We start from the raw sequence: 22,544 nt of genomic DNA on the forward strand, positions 1-22,544 counted from the left end.
TTGAGACTATCACATACATTTTCTCCTAAATTGTTTTCACTGCACTACCTTGAGTATTATGACACTCAGATGGTATGTTATTCTGGGATTTCTGCTACTCAAATGAAGTACCTTGCATTTATCACTTTTAATTTTCCAGCCTGTCTGCTTAGTTAGTAGCATACCTTGATTACTGTCATTAACCACTGTGTCCACTTTGTATCATCAGAAAACTTAGATATCACTCTTGAAATACCTCACCAGTATCATTAATAAATGCTATTGACATAGGTATTGATGTCAGCTGAATTTGAGTGTCAATTTGTAAAGGACAATATTTTAGATTAGGTACAAATACTTTTGGTGGATGGAAAAAGAGTGGGCTTTCCATCCTCAGCCTCTTCTTTTGGAAGTATATGTCCCTCTCAGTTGATAGGGTATGTACATATTTATTTTGAGACGTTGGGCTAGGTTTCTTTTTGATTTTTTTGTGGGGTGGGGGAAGAAGAAGAAGTAACATGGACTTGATATCAAATCTCACTATCATATCTCCATATCATAGTACTTAAGGTGTGGCCTGACCATTGCATTATACAAGGGAATAATCACCACCTTATCCTTGCTAGAAAAATTCCTGTATACCATTGACAGGACACAATGAGCTACTCTTGCAGCTCGTCTGCACTGCTCAGAGAACTTCATATCTGCCTGCACAATTAACCACAGGTCCTTTTCATTCTCTACCACTGCCAGTGTAGTACCCCAGAGCTGATATGTTGTTCTGGGGTTGCTGTTTCCCATATGTAGTACTTTACATTTGCAAATGTTAAACTTCATTTGCCACCTCTCAGCCCATCTGCTCAACCTTTCCAGATCCTGTTGCAGCAGCATAGCATCGGTAGTGTCTTTAATAACCCTGCCAACCTTTGTATCGTCTGCAAACTTGGACATTAAGCTTGATATACCATCATCAATATTATTTATAAATACAGAAAACAATAATGGACCTAACACTGAACCCTGAGGGACTCAACTAATAACATTAGTCCACGATGAGCAGTGTCCATTGATTACCACTCTCTGTCTTCTCCACCTCAACCACCCCTTTATCCATAGCAGCAATTTGCCTCCAATGCCACACTGCTCAAATTTGTGCAGCAGTCTCCCATGTGTAACAGTATCCAAAGCCTTTCTAAGATCCAAGTATATAATATCAAAGTTATTCCCTGCATCCAGTTCTTTTGTGACTGCATCATAGTATCCAATCAAATTGGTCGCAGAAGACTTTCCCTTAAGAAAACCATGCTGTCTCCGAGCTATAACTGAAGTCTTGTCAAGATGATCCTGCAGTGCTTCTTTAACCAGTGACTCCACTAATTTTCCTGGAACAGAAGTTAAACTCATAGGTCTATAATTCTCTGTAGGTTAAACCTACAGAGAATCAAAGGCTGACTTGTGTCAGACTTTGATTCTCTGTGAATTAGGGTCACATTGGCACATCTCCAGTCTATGGGTACCTCCCCTGAGTCCAAGGAAGCTCTCATAATTATGGCTAACGGATTGCTTACTTCCTTTGCTGCCTCCTTTAATATAACTGGATAGATCCCATCCACCCCAGGTGCCTTTCTTGTATTTATCTTCAACAATTTCTCCTCCACTTTACTCTCAATTATTACAAGATCATCTAGCTCACTGCCAGTGTTTACTTCATCTATGGCATTCCCCTTCCTGAATAACTCCTCATGTGTGAATGTCGAAGCAAAATATTCATTTAGTTTGTTAGCTACCTGAGCAGGATCATGAAAAGTTGAACCATCGATATCAAGTGGACCAATCTGATTCATCCCCTTCCTTCTAGAGTTTACATAAGTAAAGAACTCCTTGCTGTTATTCTTTGCATCCCTTGCCAAAGATTTCTCGTAATCTGCCTTCGCCTGCCTAATCTCCTTTGTAACTTGGTTACAGATCAACTTATATCTGTCATAGGCTTCTGTGTCACATGTTAATTTATATGTATCCCATGCATTTTTCTTCTCTGGCATATGTCTCATTAGTTCATCTGACATCCATTTAGGCCTAAACTTTGAACAATATTTCTTAGTTGGTATGTAAAGCCTAGTAGCTTCCAAGATAAGTTCTTTGAATGCTTCCCATTTTGAATTTGCTGTTGGTAACATCATCAGTTGGGTCACTGTATAGAATTTAAATACTGTCTCAGACCATCGTAGTCGCCTTTATGAAAGCAAAAACCCTTCCCTTTACCCCTGATGGTAGTTACCTCTTTGAGTAAATCCCACTTCAGCACACTGTGATCACTGCCACCTAGTGGTTCATTTATCTGCAGATTCTTAATGCATGAAGAATCACTACTGATAATAAAATCAAGAGTATTACTCCCTCTAGTTGCCTTCCAAACATGCTGATGTAGAAAACAATCATCCAATAAATCCACAAAAGCCTTGCTAGTGTGAGTGACCAACCCCAAATTCCAGTCAATATCTGGGAAATTAAAATCCCCCATTATAAGACTCTCTGATTTACTGGCCCACTCTATTTCCCTGTACAGTGTCTTATTATACTCATCAGAGTCATTAGGCCTATAGCACACTCCTACTCTCAATTTTGATCTCCCAATGCTTATGTCACACCAAACTGATTCGACACTGCACTGTCCAGCGATGTCGACTGGCTTCACTTCCTTGGATTTTATGTGTTTCTTAACTAATAGCATAACCCCTCCTCCCTTCCTATCCTGTCTATCCTTTCTGTACACATTGTACTCCTCAAATTCCAGTTCTGCATTCCTTGTATCTGTGTGACACCACATCTCTGATATTCCAACAATATCTGCCTTTGATGTATTGAGCATTACCTCAAATTCATCAAATTTATTTACCAAACTCCTAGCATTGGTGTACACGCAAGTATACATGCACCTGTTCCTATTCTTAGCTACCCTAACACAACCCATGTGTTTACTTGCACCGCAATGACTCCCAGCAATCTCTGAAATATCCTGCATCTTGTTTTCCAGGCTTCTGCTCATTCCAATAGAAGCAGTGCAAGAATCACTTTCACCTCTGCCAGTGGCTACTGTTAATCTATTAGTCCTTATACCCCCCAAGCTAGTAGTTTTCCGACCCACCTAACACTGCCTCAATAACATCAGCAAATATTCTTGCACACTTTCTATTTAAGTGTATCCCATCCCTGTAGAAGCGGTCTCTCCTATTAACAAGTACAGACCAGGCTGAAAAAAATTCAGCCTGGTCTGTGTGTGTGTGTGTGGTTGTGTGCGCACGCGCACACACACACACACACACACACACACACACACACACACACACAGCCATCTAAAAAGGGATGCCCAAAATGCATTGAGCATGATAGAGAATGTTTTGGCCTGCAGTAACGGTGATAAGAAACAACTATTGCATTTGATAATGTCTGTGCTGTAGTTAAAAAATACATATAGGACAAAAACTGTGCAAAGAACATTGGATTCTTTCTTAAAATTTGATTAATTTATCAAAAAGATAATGGTTTGCATGTGTCCTTTTATATTGAGATTAATTCTTTTTAATGTGATACTGAGTTATTGTATATATCAAAATATATACTGTATAATATTTTCATTTCCGTTAATTGCTTTTATCTTTGTTTATCTCACAAATAAAATAAAATCTTTAAAAAGTGCATTATTCCTATTACTGTATTGTTACACAAGGCTTTGTTTTTATTATTTTTTACTTTTATGATTTTATTTTATTAATTGAAATTTATTTATTTATTTTTTTTGATATTATTATTATTCACAGATGTGCAAAAAAAAAAAAAAAAATGGAAAAATTTTGACACTTTTGGGGGACCTTATTACGGCAAACTTATTATTACAAAACGTGAAAATTTAGGCCTCATGAACTTTGTATTAACGAGATTTGAGTGTACAATAATGTTTTTAAAATGTTATGTTATTGTTAAAAATATAAATCATTAAAGAATTCTTCTTATTTTGTCAAATAGCAAAATTAAATACATTATATATCTATTATTGCACAAAGTTATTGCTGTTCACAACAATGAACTTGACTCCACATAATACATTACAGTTTTGCCCCATATCCACTGATTTGGTATCCGCTGATTCAGTTACCTACGGTTAACCATGGGAAAAAAATGAAAAAATTTGGAAAATTCCAGAAAATAAAAAAATCAATGGTTAATAAGTTTCAAACCACCCACCAAGCGAGTACAGTCTGTCCTTGTATAGCACGATAGTTGTGTTCCTAGAAACCTTCATGCAATGCAAAATCATGCAATATAAATAACAGGCCCTATGGGAAAAATAGGGTTAGGTGCCGACCACCCAAGATTAAACACACATTTGTAACCAAAACATTACCAAACACAATAAATAATCATAATAAAATATGTATTTTATTACGATAAAATACTTATTTAATAAAAAATTGCTAAAGCTTTTGCTTCTATCGGAAGCAAACTTGTTCTTTGTTTGATCTTCTATCCAATATCCAAACAGATGACAGCCGTTCCATCTCTTCCAATTCTTTGTGTCTTGACCTAATGGATTTTGTTACACTTTGAGTTGTTCCTGCTATGAAAGTTGTTTTTATTTTCTCTGCATTCTTTTTAATTCTCGGCATTGCCTTATTTAGGCCTGTAGCACATGCAATATCACATGGTCTTTCATTTCGCTAAAACAGACATCCACCTCGACAGAGGTGGACTGGCCGTAAGCCTTACTGGGGGGGGTGATTTTGACCATAAACACTAGTATGAGGCCACTACAAATTTTCCTGGGTAAGAATTTTTTATCCAGTCTGCCTCTGTCTATTGATATTGCTTTTCATTTTCTCTCTGAATCTGTAGTGTCTTCACCGGGATGCTTCCTTTTCACACCTTTTAAGTATTTTACTCATTTTTAGGGAATCAAGGACAATTACAAAATGAGGAGGCACGCTTGATACACATAAACAAAGCTGCGCGAGTGTAGAAACTGTATAAACAACACCGTAAAGGCAGAGAAACACTAACACTAGCTCACATTTTACTAAAGATTTCTGGAGGTTACTAACATAAAACAATAAAATCTATTTCCAGTTGCATTTCTCTAGTGAAATCTGTTATAAACTGGTAGTAAACTCGATCTATTATTACTGTATTTAATTATTTCTATTATTACCGTATTTAATTGTTGGTAATGTCTCACTGTGTGTTTAATTTATCAATTAAACTTTATTATATGTATGTATGTATGTACAAGAAAATCATGTTATATATGGGGTCAGCAGGTGTTTGCTTATATTCAGTTTCAGCCATCCATGGTAGGTCTTGGAACGTATCCACCGCAGATACAGGGGGTCTTATTGTGTGTGTGTGTGTGTGTGTGTGTGTGTGTGTGTGTGTGTGTGTGTGTGTGTGTGTGTGTGTGTGTGTGTGTGTGTGTGTGTGTGTGTGTGTGTGTGTGTGGTTATTTGGTTTTTTTTTTTTTTTTTTTTTTAGGAGCATTAGCAACTAAGGCCATATTGCTCCGGGATATGCGGTGGTCATTCCCTGACCTTTCCACATCCTCCGTATTTGGTGGTGACGGGCTCGAACCCCGGTCTAATCAAGAAGCGTGTGCTACGCACTGCTGCTCCTTCCCACCTGGCTACGGAGGCGCCTGTGTGTGTGTGTGTGTGTGTGTGTGTGTGTGTGTGTGTGTGTGTGTGTGTGTGTGTGTGTGTGTGTGTGTGTGTACACAAAGAAGAATGCTTTCTGTAGCCAATCCTTACCTACAGAATATATTTTGTGCATTCAGTGCAAGTTATGAATAGCATTATTAAAAACTATACATGGATTCTGTGCTTTGTTCATATTAATTGCAAACACACACACAGAGATAAATAGAGAGAGAGACAGAGAGAGAGAAAGAGTAATGATAAATAAAAGCAGTTCTTGCAAAGGCAAGAATGATTTTTATTTAAACTTAAATAAAATGCTCATCTAAATACCTTAAATAGTCATTCATGCTTTAAAGCATTTGAAGAAAAACATTTTTGAGACCATACCTCATCTATCACAAATTTGGCACATTATCACCACCGTAATTGGCCATTCTTGCATCCTGTGCAAGGTTTTTTTTTGCCACAACACTCTCACAAAAATAAGACATCAAATCAGATATCAAGCATTTTATTAACACAAATACAAAAAAATAAGACGTTGAAAAAATCTTAAATAATTAAATTAATTATTTGGGATTATGATTTTTTTGTAATTTTGTTATCAAAAATTAATTTTAATTTTAGTTTTTTAAATTATTTAATCATTGAAAAATACTGTTTAATAATTTTATTGAATTTTACCTCCCTCATCATATTGCACTTGCCTAGTTTTGGCACTGCAGTTGATTATACATGAGCTTTACTTATGCAATAGGCTCAAAAAATCCTGCCATTTGCAAATATGCAAATCAAAAACTGCAATGCACATAAAAATTACCATGGATAAATGCATTATGCTCCATTATTGTGCAAAAAATTATAATTTCTAATTAATACTTCTGAAACAAACAACTCATCTAGAGGAAGTACTAGTAGCACATTCTATTACAAATCAAAGATAAAGGAGGACCTACAAAAACAGAATTTTTGTGGAATGCCAGATGGCTATCCTTTAGTACTTGTTAAATAAATAAAAACCATGTTTTTTTCCTTCATGAACTCTGCCAACACATCCATCACCTGTAGAACTTCAACTTAGTGCATTCTGGCTGAGTTGCAAGTGTACCATAAAACACTAAAAATCAACTAACGAATCAACCCTGTTCAACTGAAGTCCCTGGACCTTACGATCTAGGTACACTATACAGTTTTCACAGAGTATCCTTAAAAAGTGTAATAAAAAAGAGTCTACCAGAAGCTAAGGATGAATCACACTGCTTATAAATAAAATTTTTAATTGAACCTACAGTAGATCAGAGAGTGCTGCAGTAGAAAATAGAATGCAATAATCTCTTATTTAAAAACATTTAACTAATCTAAATATATAAGTAATTTACCTGTGAACAGAATACTCTTCCATCTTTACATTTACAGGAATTACAATCATGCTCCCAACTGCTACCATGAGTACGTAGTTTCCCTTGCCATTCACAAGATTTATGCACTGTATCAACTGCTAACACTGAAACAGAAAATTTAGAGGTAATTAAATGTGAAATTGAGTTTTTTATAATTTATATTATATATTTCATTAAAAATTTGGTCTCCTTTTATATAAATTTGTGGTGACACTACATGGACAATAAGTTATCTTTATTAGAGAGAGAGAGAGAGAGAGAGAGAGAGAGAAAATCTTTATTGCAACTAAATGAATACAATGTACATATATTTAAGTGAAGTTGCAATTGTCCCATCACGGCCAATGGCCAGGGGCTTATATTTCCCACTGTAATAAAACATGACAAGCTGACTAAATTTAGGTTATTACTAATGACACATTAGAATTGTTAAATTGGAAAATAATTGTTAAAAATCATTTCAGTAATATAGTTAGTAGAATTTTCAAATTACCTGTATTACACTGTTTTCCAGTATGACCAGGAACACACAGGCAATGAAAATCACCAATTCCATCAATGCAAGTACTGCCATATGCACAAGGTGAAGAAGCACACTCATTGATATTAATCCTACAGTCTGGACCAGTAAATCCTGGTGCACATTCACAAAGGAACCAGTTGATGCCATCAATGCATTTACCACCATTGTAACAGGGATTAGGATCACAATCATCAATATCTGAAAATTAATCATTTCATACATTTCTTGCTATCTTTTGTGGCTGTATGTATATTCACAAACACAAAAAATTCTAAGAAGCATATAACTTTTGTGTTCATAATGAAATAAAAGCATGGAAAGCATAACAGGTTTGAAACAGGAGGATCAACCATGAAAAGTTAATCACTTGTAAATACAGGAACCCTCATATAACACATAGTTAGGTTCCTATAAAATCTTGTGTAGTGCAAAACCGTGTTAATAGGAATTATGTTCCAAAAGCTAACAAAAATACACCATTTTTTTTATAACTACCATAAACTTAATTTTTATAAAAAATAGTAATAATTTAACAAATGTCTTACAACCTGTGATACATATAGGTCAGATAATGTATGTTCATTTAATTTTCTTTCTCTTCATCACTGCTAAGCACAATCAAACAAGAATGTTTTCTCTGTTGCAGAATATCTTCACCTTTTGAACTTTCTTCTGCAGCATCTAGATTTCGTGTTTCTTCTGCTCTCTTTAAAAAATCAGTAATCTGGTTTAGTTTGCTTTTGCTTGATAGATCTTTGTAGATTTCATAGTATGGAGCTAAGCAATTTTGAAGCTCTCTTCTGAACCTTGTGCTCCTCTTAGTCAAAGGATCTGCATTCAAAAAATAAGATTCTAATTTCTCGGCTAAGTTTATGCCTTCCCATATGCTTTTTAGTGTAATATTTGGAACTTTAGAATTTTCTTCTGTGCTATTATCCTCTGAATTGATTTGGTTTACCTCTGATGCCATTTCCACTAAATCCACTTTGCCAGTCTCTTTTTCTACCAATAATTCTTGAACGTTTTCAGTAGTCATATCATCAAAACCTTCTCCTCCTACCGACTTAGCAAGTTCTACTATGGCACCAATTCCATTTTCTGCCAGTTCAACCATATTTTCTGAATGAACTGACTCTGGCCATACATTTTTCCAACATGAATTTAATGTTGACGGCTTTAATTCTTTGAATGATAAAGCTATGATTCCAATACAGTCCACAATTAAAAACTGTTTCCATGCCTCCAACAGTTCAAAAGATTTGGAATCAAATTTTTCCAAAATCCATTGTAACGAATTTCTGATGTAATGAGTTTTAAAGGTGTATATAATGCCTTAATCTAATGACTTGATTAAAGAAGCTGTATTAGGTGGTAGGAACATTACTTCAACGTTTGGATGACTTAGCAAGAGTGCAATAGTACATGCTTTTTTTGAGTGGACCAGGGTTCAAGCCTGTGACTGCTAAATATGATTAATGTTTGTATTGATGATTTATTCTAAACTCCACTGGCTTGGTGGTCGTGCTGGGGTATAAAGAAGAACATTTAAATATTTTGGATGGCCTGACACGTTATCCAATAGTAATAAAACTTTGAAATCTAGATTTTTCTGCTTTAAATAGTTTTCCACAGCTGACACAAAACAATTTAGAAACCATTCTTTAAATAAATCGACAGTTATCCAAATTATGACTAAGTTCCTTAGGCATAATTTAGGGCTGGAATTTAATTCACAACAAAAGAAATTATTCCAATATGGTCTTTAAGAACAACGTTTAGTAATAAATAGCCAGAAAAATTTATAAACGATCGAATAAAAATCAAAATAATCTTACAAAAATCCTTAAGAGTCACGAACTGCACACTTCGAAGTCACAATTTTTTATGGTCTCAAAAAAGCACAAATGCAATAGCACAGAACCTAACACGCGAATTTCCCAACAAAATAAAATACCGGGATTTCCCAATATTTTTTTTTTTTTTTTTGCATAACAACTGAGGAGTCAACAGCGGGGATTCACAAAAAAGAATGGAAATGTTGAAAAATTACATCCAATGTAATAGCAAGGTTTCTCCCACACAAAAGCTCAAAAATACTGTGTTATGTGAGGTTTGCCACAATTCTCCAACCATGTTATATAAATACCGTATTGGGTGAGGATTGCCGCAATTTATCAATTGTGTTGTAGAAGTACCGTGTTATATGGGGGTTGCCTGTATTTTCTTAATTAGTAAATCTTGCAACTCCAAATTTGCTCAAAAATGAGATTTCAATACTACCTAGTTGAACAAAAATTGAAGCTACATGCCTGAATACCTAATAAATAATAGAAACATTAAAATTTATGATAAAATTTAAAATTATCATATAAAATAAAAATCTCATAAATCTCAACTTATGAATTTCAAAACCAGTTCTTGCATCCTAAGTGATGTGAATATTTGCTACTGGAAATGGTATACATAAATTGTGAATTTCTGGTATATTAAACAGATTTCAGGTAAGTCAAATGTAAATTAATAAATATTGTTTTTCTATTTCTATCAGTTGTCTGAAAATAAATGCTTTGATTCCTTTTTAATTATTTTTTGACATTATAACATGCTCGTTTCAAAATAATTTCTTTGTGGAAAACTTTCTTGGTGTAACTGAGAAATTAATGATGTGATAGCAAATCAAAAATATGGTCTCCTACATTTTATTTTCAAATGTTGCTTGAAGTTGTCAATACCGATAGTAGTGGGCCAATACAGTTCACTCCTTTCCTTTCAGTGTTTCACATATGTAAAGAATTCTTTACTATACTGCCTGGATCTCTTTGCCAAATCCTTTTCATAATTTTCCTTAAATTTCTTTTATCTCCCCAACCTCCTAAGTAACCATATTAAAAATGAGTCTTTCATAAAGGAGGCTTTAAAAATATTCTTCAATTAGTTTTAAGAACAGAATATTTTTCATCTCTCTCTCTCTCTCTCTCTCTCTCTCTCTCTCTCTTCAAGAAAATGTTCAGGAATATAAATCACTTGAGCAATTAAAGAAAAATTTCTGGAATTATCAATATAAGAGTTATCTCAAAAGTAATGCACACTGCTGCATGTGCTCCTCGTTCCATATGCCTGTGCAACTGACATTCATCAGGATAATTATTTCAAGTTGAACCTCAACATTAGTGCACTTGAAAGAGTTCTGCATTAATTATTTGTGCAGAGACCTTTAAAATGGATGGCAATATTGGTACAGGTCAGATTACAGTTTCAGATCAGAGATCTTTTATCAAAATTGAATCTATACAGGATCTCTCTCTCTCTCTCTCTCTCTCTCTCTCTCTCTCTCTCTCTCTCTCTCTCTCTCTCTCTCTCTCTCTCTCTCACACACACACACACACACACACACACAAATTTATAAATTATTACAGGAAGTGTACGGTGAGTCAACAGTAGATTGTATTACGATTTCACATTAGTCTCGAAGGTCTCATCAAGGTTGAAAACAAACAACACGCAGGTAGACTGAAACATCTCAAGACAACACATCGGCAATCATTACCACCAATTTGGACTAAGACAGACATATGACCTGTGATAAAACAGCCAACGAATCTGGAATACCAAAATCATCTGTTCACTGAATTTTAACTTGAGTGTTACAAAAACAGGTCGCTACCCGATGGGTCCCACATTAGCTGTCACACAAATGATGAGCAAAGTGTAAATAAATTGCAATGCACTTACTTGCCAAAAAGAAAGTGATGAGTTTTTAAAAGCACTTGCCATTTATAAGACATGAACACATGATGACTTTGAATCTGAACTGGTCACAATCAGTTCAGTGGAAGCATTAATCTTTGCTATGCCCCTCTAAATGACACTGGCAACAATCAAAGTTAAAAAAAAGTTGTCATTATGGCCTATGATTATGAGGAAATTATTGCTGCTGATCATGTACCACTTGGAAGATCAATAGCTGGAGACTACAATACAACATTTCTTCATCAGAAATTATGCCCAAAAATTCGTCAGAGGTGGACACAGATGTTAGAAACTGATATGCTCATATTCCATGCCACTGCAAGGCCTCATACCACACAGTCTACAAGTGGGAAGCACTACCTTGTCCCCCCCCCTAGTCTTGAGTCCTGTGATTTTGCTCTATACCCTAAGCTCAAGGAACCATTGTATGGACAGAAATTTCTGTCTTTAGAAGCACCTAGTGCAGCAGTGACCTAATGCACCAGACAGCTTAGCTTCAGCAGACATGAAACAGCATTAAAAAACTATCTGAACATTGGGAAGCAGTTGAGATTTTTTTCTTAAGTAAATTTATTGTAAAATTAACTCATTTTAAATTAACTGCTTTTTCACATTACTTTCTGAGATATAATAAGAACTAAAAAATTATAAAATACATCAACGGACATGCACAATCAAATTTCTACAACAGTTTGATCGTGCACATCTAATTTTCTATAGATAATAAATTTAATTGATGACAAAAATCTCATCCTTAAACAGCATGTGTTCTAAGGCCAATTTGTTTACAGCATGAAAACACACACACACACACACACACACACACACACACACACACACACACACACACACACACACACACACACACACACACACACACAGCTGAGACAAGATAACTGAGTCCAGAAAAAATCCTAAACAAGTTCCTCATATAGTTGGCTTCTTGCTGAATTTAGAAAAATATATTATAACATGACACACTGGAACCTACTTTGTTTCTTTCTTTAGAGACAGAATTAAATTAAAGATAATTTAATATTCTAAATTTATTGATTCTATTCAGTGCAAACATAGAGTTGTTCTGTACCTTAGATGTCAGTAAATTTTAAGGATATATATAATGAGATAATCACTGTGTTCAGTAGTATATTTCTTTTCATTTATATTCACAGCTCTAAGAGTATTACATTTAAATATATTTATTTGCTAATATTAACTAAATGTTCTTATATTATTTTTTTCCATTTTATTGGTTTGTCCATGTCATACCTGTAATGTTTTTACAAACAAGAATGAGAGAAAATCTTCCTCCACAGAACAAGAACAATTTATTTATTTAACCATTGGTACAGCAGTCAGAGGGCATTTTTTTCCCCTAGATAACAGTTCCTAAAGTTAGAAAGTAAAGATACTATAGTATAGTCTCACTGAAGAGAATTTAGAATATTAAATTAAAATTTCATTCTGTTTCTAAAGCAGAAAACAAAATAGGTTTCAATGTGTGAAGGCCATATTATAATACCATTTTCCAAATTTTATCAATGAATCCTGTTTGACCAGAACACAAAACTGTCTTTAATTCCAAGGGTGTTGTTGCTGTTTTTTTTTTTTTGTAGGCTCCACTATAGCTGAGTAGTCAGTTTAAAAGTACAAAGTTACTGAATTTACACATTGCTTAAATCCATGTGATATCACATGTAATATAGCAAAATAGTTGTAACCTCTGCCCTAAGTGCCCATCCTAGAGTATAACCAGAAAATTTATTTGTTTTAAGTTTTATTCTGATTTAATATTTTTATAAGTTCAGATTTTATTTGTTGAATATTTTAATTTTTTTATATATATTTTTTTTTTTATTTCATATGTTTTGTTAAGAGAGAGAGAATTAATGTACCAACTGAAACATTCTGGGCACAATTACAGTGCAAGTCATAAATATTATTTTAAAAATTTCATATAACAAAGCCAAATTTATTAACTTACTGTATTGGCAGTATGGCCCATTAAAACCTTCTCTACACATGCAAGAAAAACTGGTACCAGTGTTGATGCATGTTGCTCCATTTTGGCATGGATTTGATTGGCAGCTAGGATTTTTAGCTGTAATAAAAACAAATAAGTGAAAAAGTGGACCTGACTGAAAAGTCATTTTGATACCTCTTAAACTGACAGAAAACTTATTCTTGACTAACTTGATTTTAATAGGTCTCTGAAATAACACAAGAAGCTAAACATTTCCAAATGGATTAATGTGTTTTCAAAACATCCAAACAATGATTTTAATATACTAAAACAGCTTAGTTTCAAACCAAATTTTAAAATATGTAACTAGATATAAACTATGTTAATTAAAATATAATAAAAAATAATATTTTTTATTATATTTTATATGGAAATATATATTCAACAAATAAATCAAATCAACATATATTCAAACATGTTCTTGAACATACGTTGGTTCATAATATTTGTCTAGAGTTTTTCATCCGGAAAAAAGTAATCATAAACCTGATAATTGATATCAGTAATCAGATTTATGATATTAACCAGAATTTAAGGAATTCATTTTTAAATATGGAATTAATAAATTGATGTTTTCACAAATGGCTAACTGATATTGTAAATCAAGACATTGTAAGCATCGTGATTATTTGTCAGAGACCAGACAAAAAATTAGTCACCTGTGAAATTTTTCAATTAATAATATAAATCATTTCATGGGTTCTCATTGATAAGGGTTCAGCTAGACCATTTATATCAATATTAGGCCATTCTGAAAATAGCTAAGCCCTTAATCCTTTCGGGGTTCTTAGATGTTGGATTTTGTATTTTCACTTTCCATTTAAAGTAGCCCTTATGTTTTCCACAGGATTTATTGACTGGTGAATTGATTGGCCAATTTATGCCATACCATTCCCTTGTGTTTCTTGTGCCAGTTTAAAAAGAGTAGAGACCCCGTCAACTGGACCGTTGTCTTCTGAAATACAGAAGTATTAAAATACTGAGCATCCCTCAAATGTTCAGCAAAAGGCACAACCTGATTCATCTTGGTCGGTATTTCAAGTAGGGAACCCAGTTTGTATTAGTTAAAACATACCCAAAGCATCACTGACCCACCACCAGCTTGTACAACATTTTGCATATAGTCTGGATGAAATGCCTCATTGCTTCTCCTGTGAACTCAGTGCCTGACATTATTAGAGTATAAATAAAATTTGGATTCATCAGTCCACATCACAGCTTTCCAATCAAAAACAGTTCAGTTATTATGAATTTTAGTCTTAGTCTATATCAGCCAGGCATTTTTACATGCAGTGTTACTACTGGTCTTTATTGAGGGATCCTACTCCAGATATCCATGTTATGCAATTCTGTTTGCAGTGCTCTCATTGTTTGTTTGTTTGTTATTTGGTTTTTAGGAGCATTAGCAACTAAAGACATATTACTCCGGGATGTGCAGTGGTGTTTCCCTGACCCTTCCGCATCCTGCGTATTTGGTGGTGACGGGCTGGAACCCCAGTCAATCAAGAAGCGTGTGCTAAGCACTGCTGCTCCTTCCCACCTGGCTACGGAGGCGCCTAGTGCTCTCATAAATAAGCTCATGAGGTCCTTGGTTAACTGTCTGCAGCAATTCTCATCTTGTTTGAAATGATTTTTTGTTTACCAGATGTGATATTCGTTGCCAATCGTGATCACTTAGAACACATTTTCAAACGCAATTCTTCAACTGATTTCTGGTTGATTTCGGCTTGCACCATTCCTTAAAATCAATGTTTTCTGCACTTCATTTTTCATGGTGGAAACCCTTGCTCCTTCAGTCACAGCTAGTATACCTTAAATAGAAAAAAACAAGTTAACATTATATTCTAATTTCATTACTGTAAGCAAATAAGTGTAGAAGATAGAGGTGTTCAACCTGTTATATGGACTGAATACCACAAATGATTAATTTTTTTTTGTCTGGTCTGTAACAGTTGAACCAATAGTTGAACCAATAGTGTAATGAATAAAAGAGTTTCATGAGTGTTTTAGTACTTTTCATATATGTAATCAAATACAAATGCAGGAACCCCCCCCCCCATTCCATGATTCTTTTGATAGAAAAATTGAATAAAAATTATATATAAGTGAGAAATAAAAATAAAAAAAAAGCATGTCACCATACTTTTTTTTTATTTCATTCATGTCACCAGGAATGGAATTTATTGATTAAATAAATTAGCCCCTGAACATTAAACTGGAACCTTATTTTTTTCCTTTATAACTCTACTTGGATCACAAATATCACATATAAACCACCATTATATTGTTCTCCCATAAAGAGAAATTTAAATGAGTTAATGCTTTAAAAGTAGTTTTTCTTATTGTTACGTGATTAATTATCTTCAGAGAAATAAACTCATTCCAGATTTCATCATTAAGTAAATAAGTTCAGCTTATCATCAGTTTTATTTAGGTTTAAAAATCAGGCATGCTTCAACTGGAATGCATTTCAGGATGAATATTATTCATCCTGAAATGAATAAATATTGAACAAACTTACATCTCACAAGTTTAAATTTCTTTCACCTATACTTTTTACAATAATTTAATCCAAGTTTGTTTGTTTATTTGGGGATTTATTAGGTGCATTGGCAAATATGGCCATAGTGCGCCATTTTAATCCAAGTGAGGTGAGTTACTTAAAAAGCTCTTGCTATTTTTAATATTAAATTAGTAAGCCATTAGCAGCCATTTTGAGCTATAATAATTAATGTAAGTATGTTCAATCATTTCAAAGTTCATCATCCCAAAGTGTTTTCTCCTCGGTGAAACTATAAATTCTGACCCCCCCCCCACACACACACAAGAATTCCAAACAGCCCCCGCATGACATAAAACATCAAAATATAATACCCACGTGATATAAAATAACCAAAACTTGTCAATTTATCCCCCCCACAACTCATAGTGATGGGCTTGGCAGTGTGATAATTTGCCCCTGGTTTATCACACATAATATTTCAGACAACTACAGTCAAGCCTGTAAACCACATCCTCCATCTGTTAGAGGGGTAAAAATAGTCCATAGTTCCTTTAATGGTTTTGGTAATCAGATTTGCAGAGTATTGGTTGTGGTATTTATTTGATGTTATTCAAATAAAAAAGTAACACTTTACAACAACTATAAAAAAAATAGTCTTATCAAAATGTATTAATACAAGGGCATAATACATTCTGATAAGACTTTTTTTGTAGTAGTTGTAAAGTTTTTTTTGTTATATATTCATTGATTATATAATTTTTGATTATTTTTGCCATCCAGTTTACATGTTGTGTGGACTGAAAAATTAGAATTAACTCAAGGGCAAAAACACTATTCCCTCTGTCTGAGATTATCTAACTACAATCATGATTGAAGAAGTCTAAGAATTTTTCGAGTCTTCAACAAAATTCAAACCTAGTTCTCTCCAAACAAGTGAGAAGTAATGACACCACTTATGCTATCATGGAGGATATTCTGACACGAATGGCTTTCTTTTGGTTGAATAAAACTGATATGCAAAGACTAATTTAAAAAAAAAAAAAAAAAAAATGAAGTTAAACAAAAAAATTCACTGGGCGGGAAAAAATGGATTTCCTGAAAATTATATCATACAAATTTTCAAACATAATGGGTTTTTTTTTTTTTTTTTTTTTTGTTTGTATAGAATTTTTAATGAATTTGGTGCAACTGCTGTCCTCGAAATATACACTTTGAAGCTGAGATACAATAAACAAATTAAAATTAAGAGAGGAGTGAAAGAGTATTGGAATTACAGAAAGAAAAAAAAGATAATAATGCTAAAAATACCACAGTCAGTGAGGTACTGACAAAACAATGTGTAATAATTATTTTCAGTCATTTCTGTTCCAGAATAATTATCAAAAATTACTTTGGATTATATGCATGTAAAGTTTAGCTGATTTCTAGTGAAGAAGATCCAGTTGTGATAGCTTCACACTATTCATAACTGATGGAAATGTCTACTAATATGAAGAAAACTGATATAGAAAAGCTATTAATAAACAGAAATAATTTTTTTTTTATGTTATGTATTGCATAACACACAAAACTAGAAATAAACATAGAAACAAATAATTTTTTTTATTCCTAATGCAGTATTCTAAAATTGAATTAGGTGCAAGTGGTTTCGGAGAATGGTGAAAATCTAAGGCCTTCAAGCTGCATATGTGTATTTTATCTTGAATTTCTAAAAAGATTACAGTTATTCTCAGAACTTTCATGGTTCTTCCTATGCCACAATACTTGAGAATAATCTGTAGTCCTATAAGAAATTAGTGCCAGATTATGATCTACACAGGCACTTAGATTTCCATTGTTCTCCATTTCAAATTACATGCACACCATGCCACTAAAAGAACAACTTTTTCCATTCCTCTGACCAAGGATACTATAATTACTGCACTAAGCACCATCAAATAGACACTTACGAATGTGACAAGTATGACCTTCCCAACCTTCCTTGCAGTGACAAACAAAGGTTTCTCCATGATCAATACATGTACCACCATTTAAACATGTGTTGACATCACAATGGCTATTTCCTATTTAAAAAATAAATAATATTTTGAGTAGTTAAGGAATAAAAACAAATTATTTATTATTATCATTTATTTATATATTATTATTATTTTTTGTTTGTTTGGTATTTATTACTACAAATGTAAAAACATTATACAGGGCAGAGATTTTAAGTATATTTAGGAAATTATCTTCTAAACAATGGTAAGAAAGAATGAGACTATGAAGTAGAGAGTACTCTTTCCAGTAATGAAAAATCCTATAAACTTGCATATTTTCAAACTGTCTGAATTTACGGCAGACTGTAAAAAAAAAAAAAAAAAAAAAAAAAATGCCAATTGCACGGTTGCAGATCCCTCAGAAAAACATTTCTATTCTGAAGCATATTTTATTTAGAATCAACCCTTTCAGCAGAGGAGGGAGCTGCACTGAACCCATGTATACAACAATCATTTCTCATACTCAAATAATAGTTCCAGCTCATACAGATCTCAGATACCTCAAGTTAATCTATGATAGGTGATTTAGTAGCAAGTAAATCATTATGTAAAAAATCATAACATTGTTTCTAGCTATTATGAAAGACATCATTATTTCATAATTCCTGAAAATATCTAAAAAATAATCTTGCAAGGAATTATCAGAAGTCATGTAGTAAAAGCAATAAATTTACTCATTTTATAAGAAGTGAGAGGCAGTCATTCCCAAACGATCTTTACAGAAATGTGAATCTACCCCATGAGACATGCACAGTCTTTCTAGGCTGGAGTTAATTTACAAAGCACATCATAAACTTCTTATCATGCCTGGATAAAATTCCACACTTTCATACAGAGCTCTAACTTACAACTTTTTCTTAAAATCACCATAACTATGAAGTAAGACTTCAAAATGTATTTTTAATATTATTAGCACTTGCATGTTTTTTTTTAGGGAGTCTTATCGCTATGAAGCATTATGCTATAGGTTCCCGAAGTCAATGTCAATCAACTTCGTGCTGTGATATGATTGGACTGCCCATTGATGATCAAACGCCATTATACGCATCTCAGTTGCTGACACTAATGAGAAGTGACCTCTACCATCATTTAAACTGTATATCAAATAAAAACTTGAAAAGCAAGCATTTTTTTTTAAATGTGCAGATTATGATATGATTTCAATAATTCCTTTTGATTTTGACCAACAGTCTAAAGAGATGCCCTAGATATAGGAATAAAAGTAAATCACATAACGAAATTTAAAAGCTTTATAAATTAATTTTTATTTAAAATGCATTTTTATTTTGTTATGACCATCTGAAATTCACACTGTTTATGTAGCATACTCACTTTGTACCTTTATGGATTTTACTCTAAAGAGTAATATTATTGGTAATAAACTACTAATAGTAATAAATCAGTATAAATCACTACACAGGTAGTGTGATTTACGTTGGGAATGTGCTCCTACAAAGAGTGACATATTAAAATGGCATTGATGGGATGTTTTTGTTTTTTTTTAACACGCACACACAATGATTCACAAAGATATGGCATAACTTCAACAGCTGGTTTCTGAGGCAATTGAGTAAAAAAGTTCATATGAATATGGGACTGATTCTGAATAACTAAATGAGTTATGTAATCGGTATTAGTAGTGGTAAATGACACAAGAAAACAAGATTATAAAGCATCAGAAAAAGCAAAAAAAAATCCCAGATCATCTGTCCATCCCCTCCAAAGGTTTTTCTAGTTCTTCCTTGAATTTATTCAAGTTATCCACTTCTACAACAGATGGAAGTTTGTTCCAACAATAAACCATCCATTGGCTGAAGGCAAACTTCCACATCTGTATTTGAATTTATGCCCTCTCTCTTCATATGCACAGTCTGAGCAAGAAGAATCCATCAACATTTTGGCAAGATGCCTTTTACATTTACAAGTGCTGAATATGCCGATATGGTGTGTGTTTATGGATTTTGCAATGGAAACACTGTTGTCGATGAACACCAGTGACACTTTCCCAATCCAAAAAGTTTGAATCAACAAGTTATTAGTGAACATAGTGAAATACCAGCTCACTTCTCAATGTTCACATCCCATATAAGTGTGCAATTCAAAAAGATGTGGTCAAAAAGAAAACATTGAGTTGATACAGCTTAGCCTCATGCTAGTATGTGTAGGATATTAATGCATGTCAGTATTTCCCAATCAAGAGTATGAAGAACTTTACACAAAGAAGAATATCCTTATGAAGTGCAGCATGTTCAATGTCTCTAACCTGGGAATTCTACCCGATGGCTGGAATTTTGTAATTGGCTGAATGACAACTGCCATTTGCATCATTACATCCTATTCAGTGATGAAGCTCAATTTGCCTGAGACTGTCCCAACAACACACACACACAAAACCATGTTTAGTTGGCTGGAAATGAATCACCATTCCACTGTAGAGAGTAATTTTCAACACTAATTAAGTGTTAGTGTGTAGTATAAAATCTTCTATGATCAGTTGATTGGTCTATTAATTTTTGAGAGTAATTTTCAAATTACAATGAATTGAAAGATCATGTATACCATACCAAAGTGTGTGGACAAGAGATGCATTACTTGATTGCATAATGAATGCTGCAGCCCACACAAAAGACAGCCATGGTGAGTTTAGGTAAGCAGCACATGCAATTCACACTCAGGCAGTGAAATGCATTGAAGGTGCTATTTTTGGGATTCTACTGGAACCATACACACATCTGTAACTTCCCTAAATAAAAATAAATAAATAAACACTTATCAGTTATGTTTTAAGTGTCTATTTTTATATATATTTTTATATCACTTTTTTTTTTCTTTTTTTTTTTCTTTTTTCAATCCCCAAGGTTCAAACAGCCAACAGCTCTGTAATCATTTGAAATTGAACCCATGTTTATGTGCTCTTTTTAATTCAAAATTGCATCATAAAACATCCTGTACATCTCACTTTATGTTATAAAGTGAGATGTGCACACCACACATGCACAGTGTATATATAAACTATAATTTAAATACCATATTAGTCAAGCCAAATTATTCACAAATTAGCACATTCACTATCACCATTATTTGAGAGAGTGCATTCAACATGCCGTAATTTTCAGAATGTTGAGAAATAACAGCAATCTGAAAAATTCATAAATAATGATTGAAAAGTAAAACTCTGGAATTCATAGATAAAAGAGAACACTTACTTTTGGGCAGAGTTGCAAATCAGAACAAAATTTAAAATTTTATTAAAAGTTTATTCCATGCATATGAACTATGCCTCAACACCAGCAAAAAAAAAAAAAAAAAAAAAAAAAAATGCATCAAGCTTTAAAAAAAAAAAAAATCATTGATGTTAATATCCCAGAGTTAAATCAGTGTGCCAACAGAATCAAGCAGTTCGTTTCCTTTGCCTTTACACTGCTGATATATTGACTGTTTAAGAATGACCACCTGTATGCTTTATGGCACATTGGGTGCTGTACCATAATGCTTATGTGTTACAGCACAGCACTTGAGGTATTATTTGAAGCTTATATACATCAGACGCAGTGCATATGTTAAGAAGCCAGAGATAAGAAACCTACAAGTTCTAAACAGTAGCTGCTGCTGCTTCTTCTCCACTTAATATAGTTCATTAAAACAGCACAAAAAATCTCTCAATCCTTGTTGAAATTAGTATCAGTAGTGGTAAGCGATGCAAGAAAGCAAATTCATACAGCGCCAGCAAAAAAAAAAAAAAACCACTTCATCTTCTGATACCCTCTAATGATTTGTCTAATTCTTCCTTAAATTTATTCAATTACCCACCTTCCACAACACCAGACAAGTTTGTTCCAACAATCAGTCCCTCTAGTCAAAAGAAAATTTTCACACATCAATTTTACAATCATCCTTTTTAAATTTATGTCCCATTATGTGTGTTCTTCAAGTAAGAGAAAAGGTACTATCAGAATAATTTAGTTTACTCAATCCATTTAAAGCCTTAAACACATTGATCCGGTTTTGCAGGTGCCTAGTTTCCGAGCATGGCAATTTGCAGAACTGAAGTTTTATGGTAAGAGTATCATTTTGTGTCCTTTACTAATATGATTGCTCTTCTCTGCACTCATTCTAACAAATCTGCATCATTCTTAAAATGGAGCTTCCATTACCTCCTTGTCCCTGCTGACAAAATTCCTGTATATGTGACAAAACCCCCATGAGCTGTCTTAACAGCCTGTCTGCACTTCTCAGAGAACTTCATATCAGACTGTACAATTACCCCAGGTTTCCTTCATATTCCACCATAAGTGTGGCACCATACAGTTGGTATATTGTTCCAGGATTACTGTTACCATCTCCAGCAACTAGAATTTATCAATGTTAAACCTCAATTGCCACTTCTCAGCATATTTCCAATTATTTTGGGCCTAGTTGCAGTGGTACATCTTGATTCTTGCTCGTGGGTCAATGTGAAATATACAGGATTATCAATGGTTATGCCATTTGTATCTCATGGTTCAACGTGAAATATCAGATCATTTGCAAACTTTGACAATATGCTTCCAGCAATATCACTAATAAATACTGAAAACACTAATGGAGTCCAACACTGAACCCTGAAGAACTCTGCTAATAACATTAGTCCAAGACAAGCAGTG

The 22,544-nt window shown here is 33.6% G+C and overlaps 1 protein-coding gene across 1 annotated transcript in view; it reads right to left on the bottom strand.

The window, feature by feature from the left end:
- LOC150084767 (protein jagged-1-like) overlaps positions 1–22,544 on the bottom strand; it is a 212,324-nt gene that overhangs the window by 37,648 nt on the left and 152,132 nt on the right. Inside the window, exons 14-17 of the mRNA XM_090376349.1 lie at positions 17,812–17,925; positions 13,321–13,437; positions 7,557–7,784; positions 7,043–7,167 (exon numbers count right to left, since the gene is read on the bottom strand). Of these exons, the coding sequence (XP_090232475.1) occupies positions 7,043–7,167; positions 7,557–7,784; positions 13,321–13,437; positions 17,812–17,925 (584 nt within the window). The remainder of the gene's footprint in view (positions 1–7,042; positions 7,168–7,556; positions 7,785–13,320; positions 13,438–17,811; positions 17,926–22,544) is intronic.

This window comes from Mastigoproctus giganteus, chromosome 6, assembly GCF_048544385.1.
Source record: "Mastigoproctus giganteus isolate SK-2022 chromosome 6, ASM4854438v1, whole genome shotgun sequence".
In the NCBI taxonomy this organism is placed as follows: Eukaryota; Metazoa; Arthropoda; class Arachnida; order Uropygi; family Thelyphonidae; genus Mastigoproctus; species Mastigoproctus giganteus.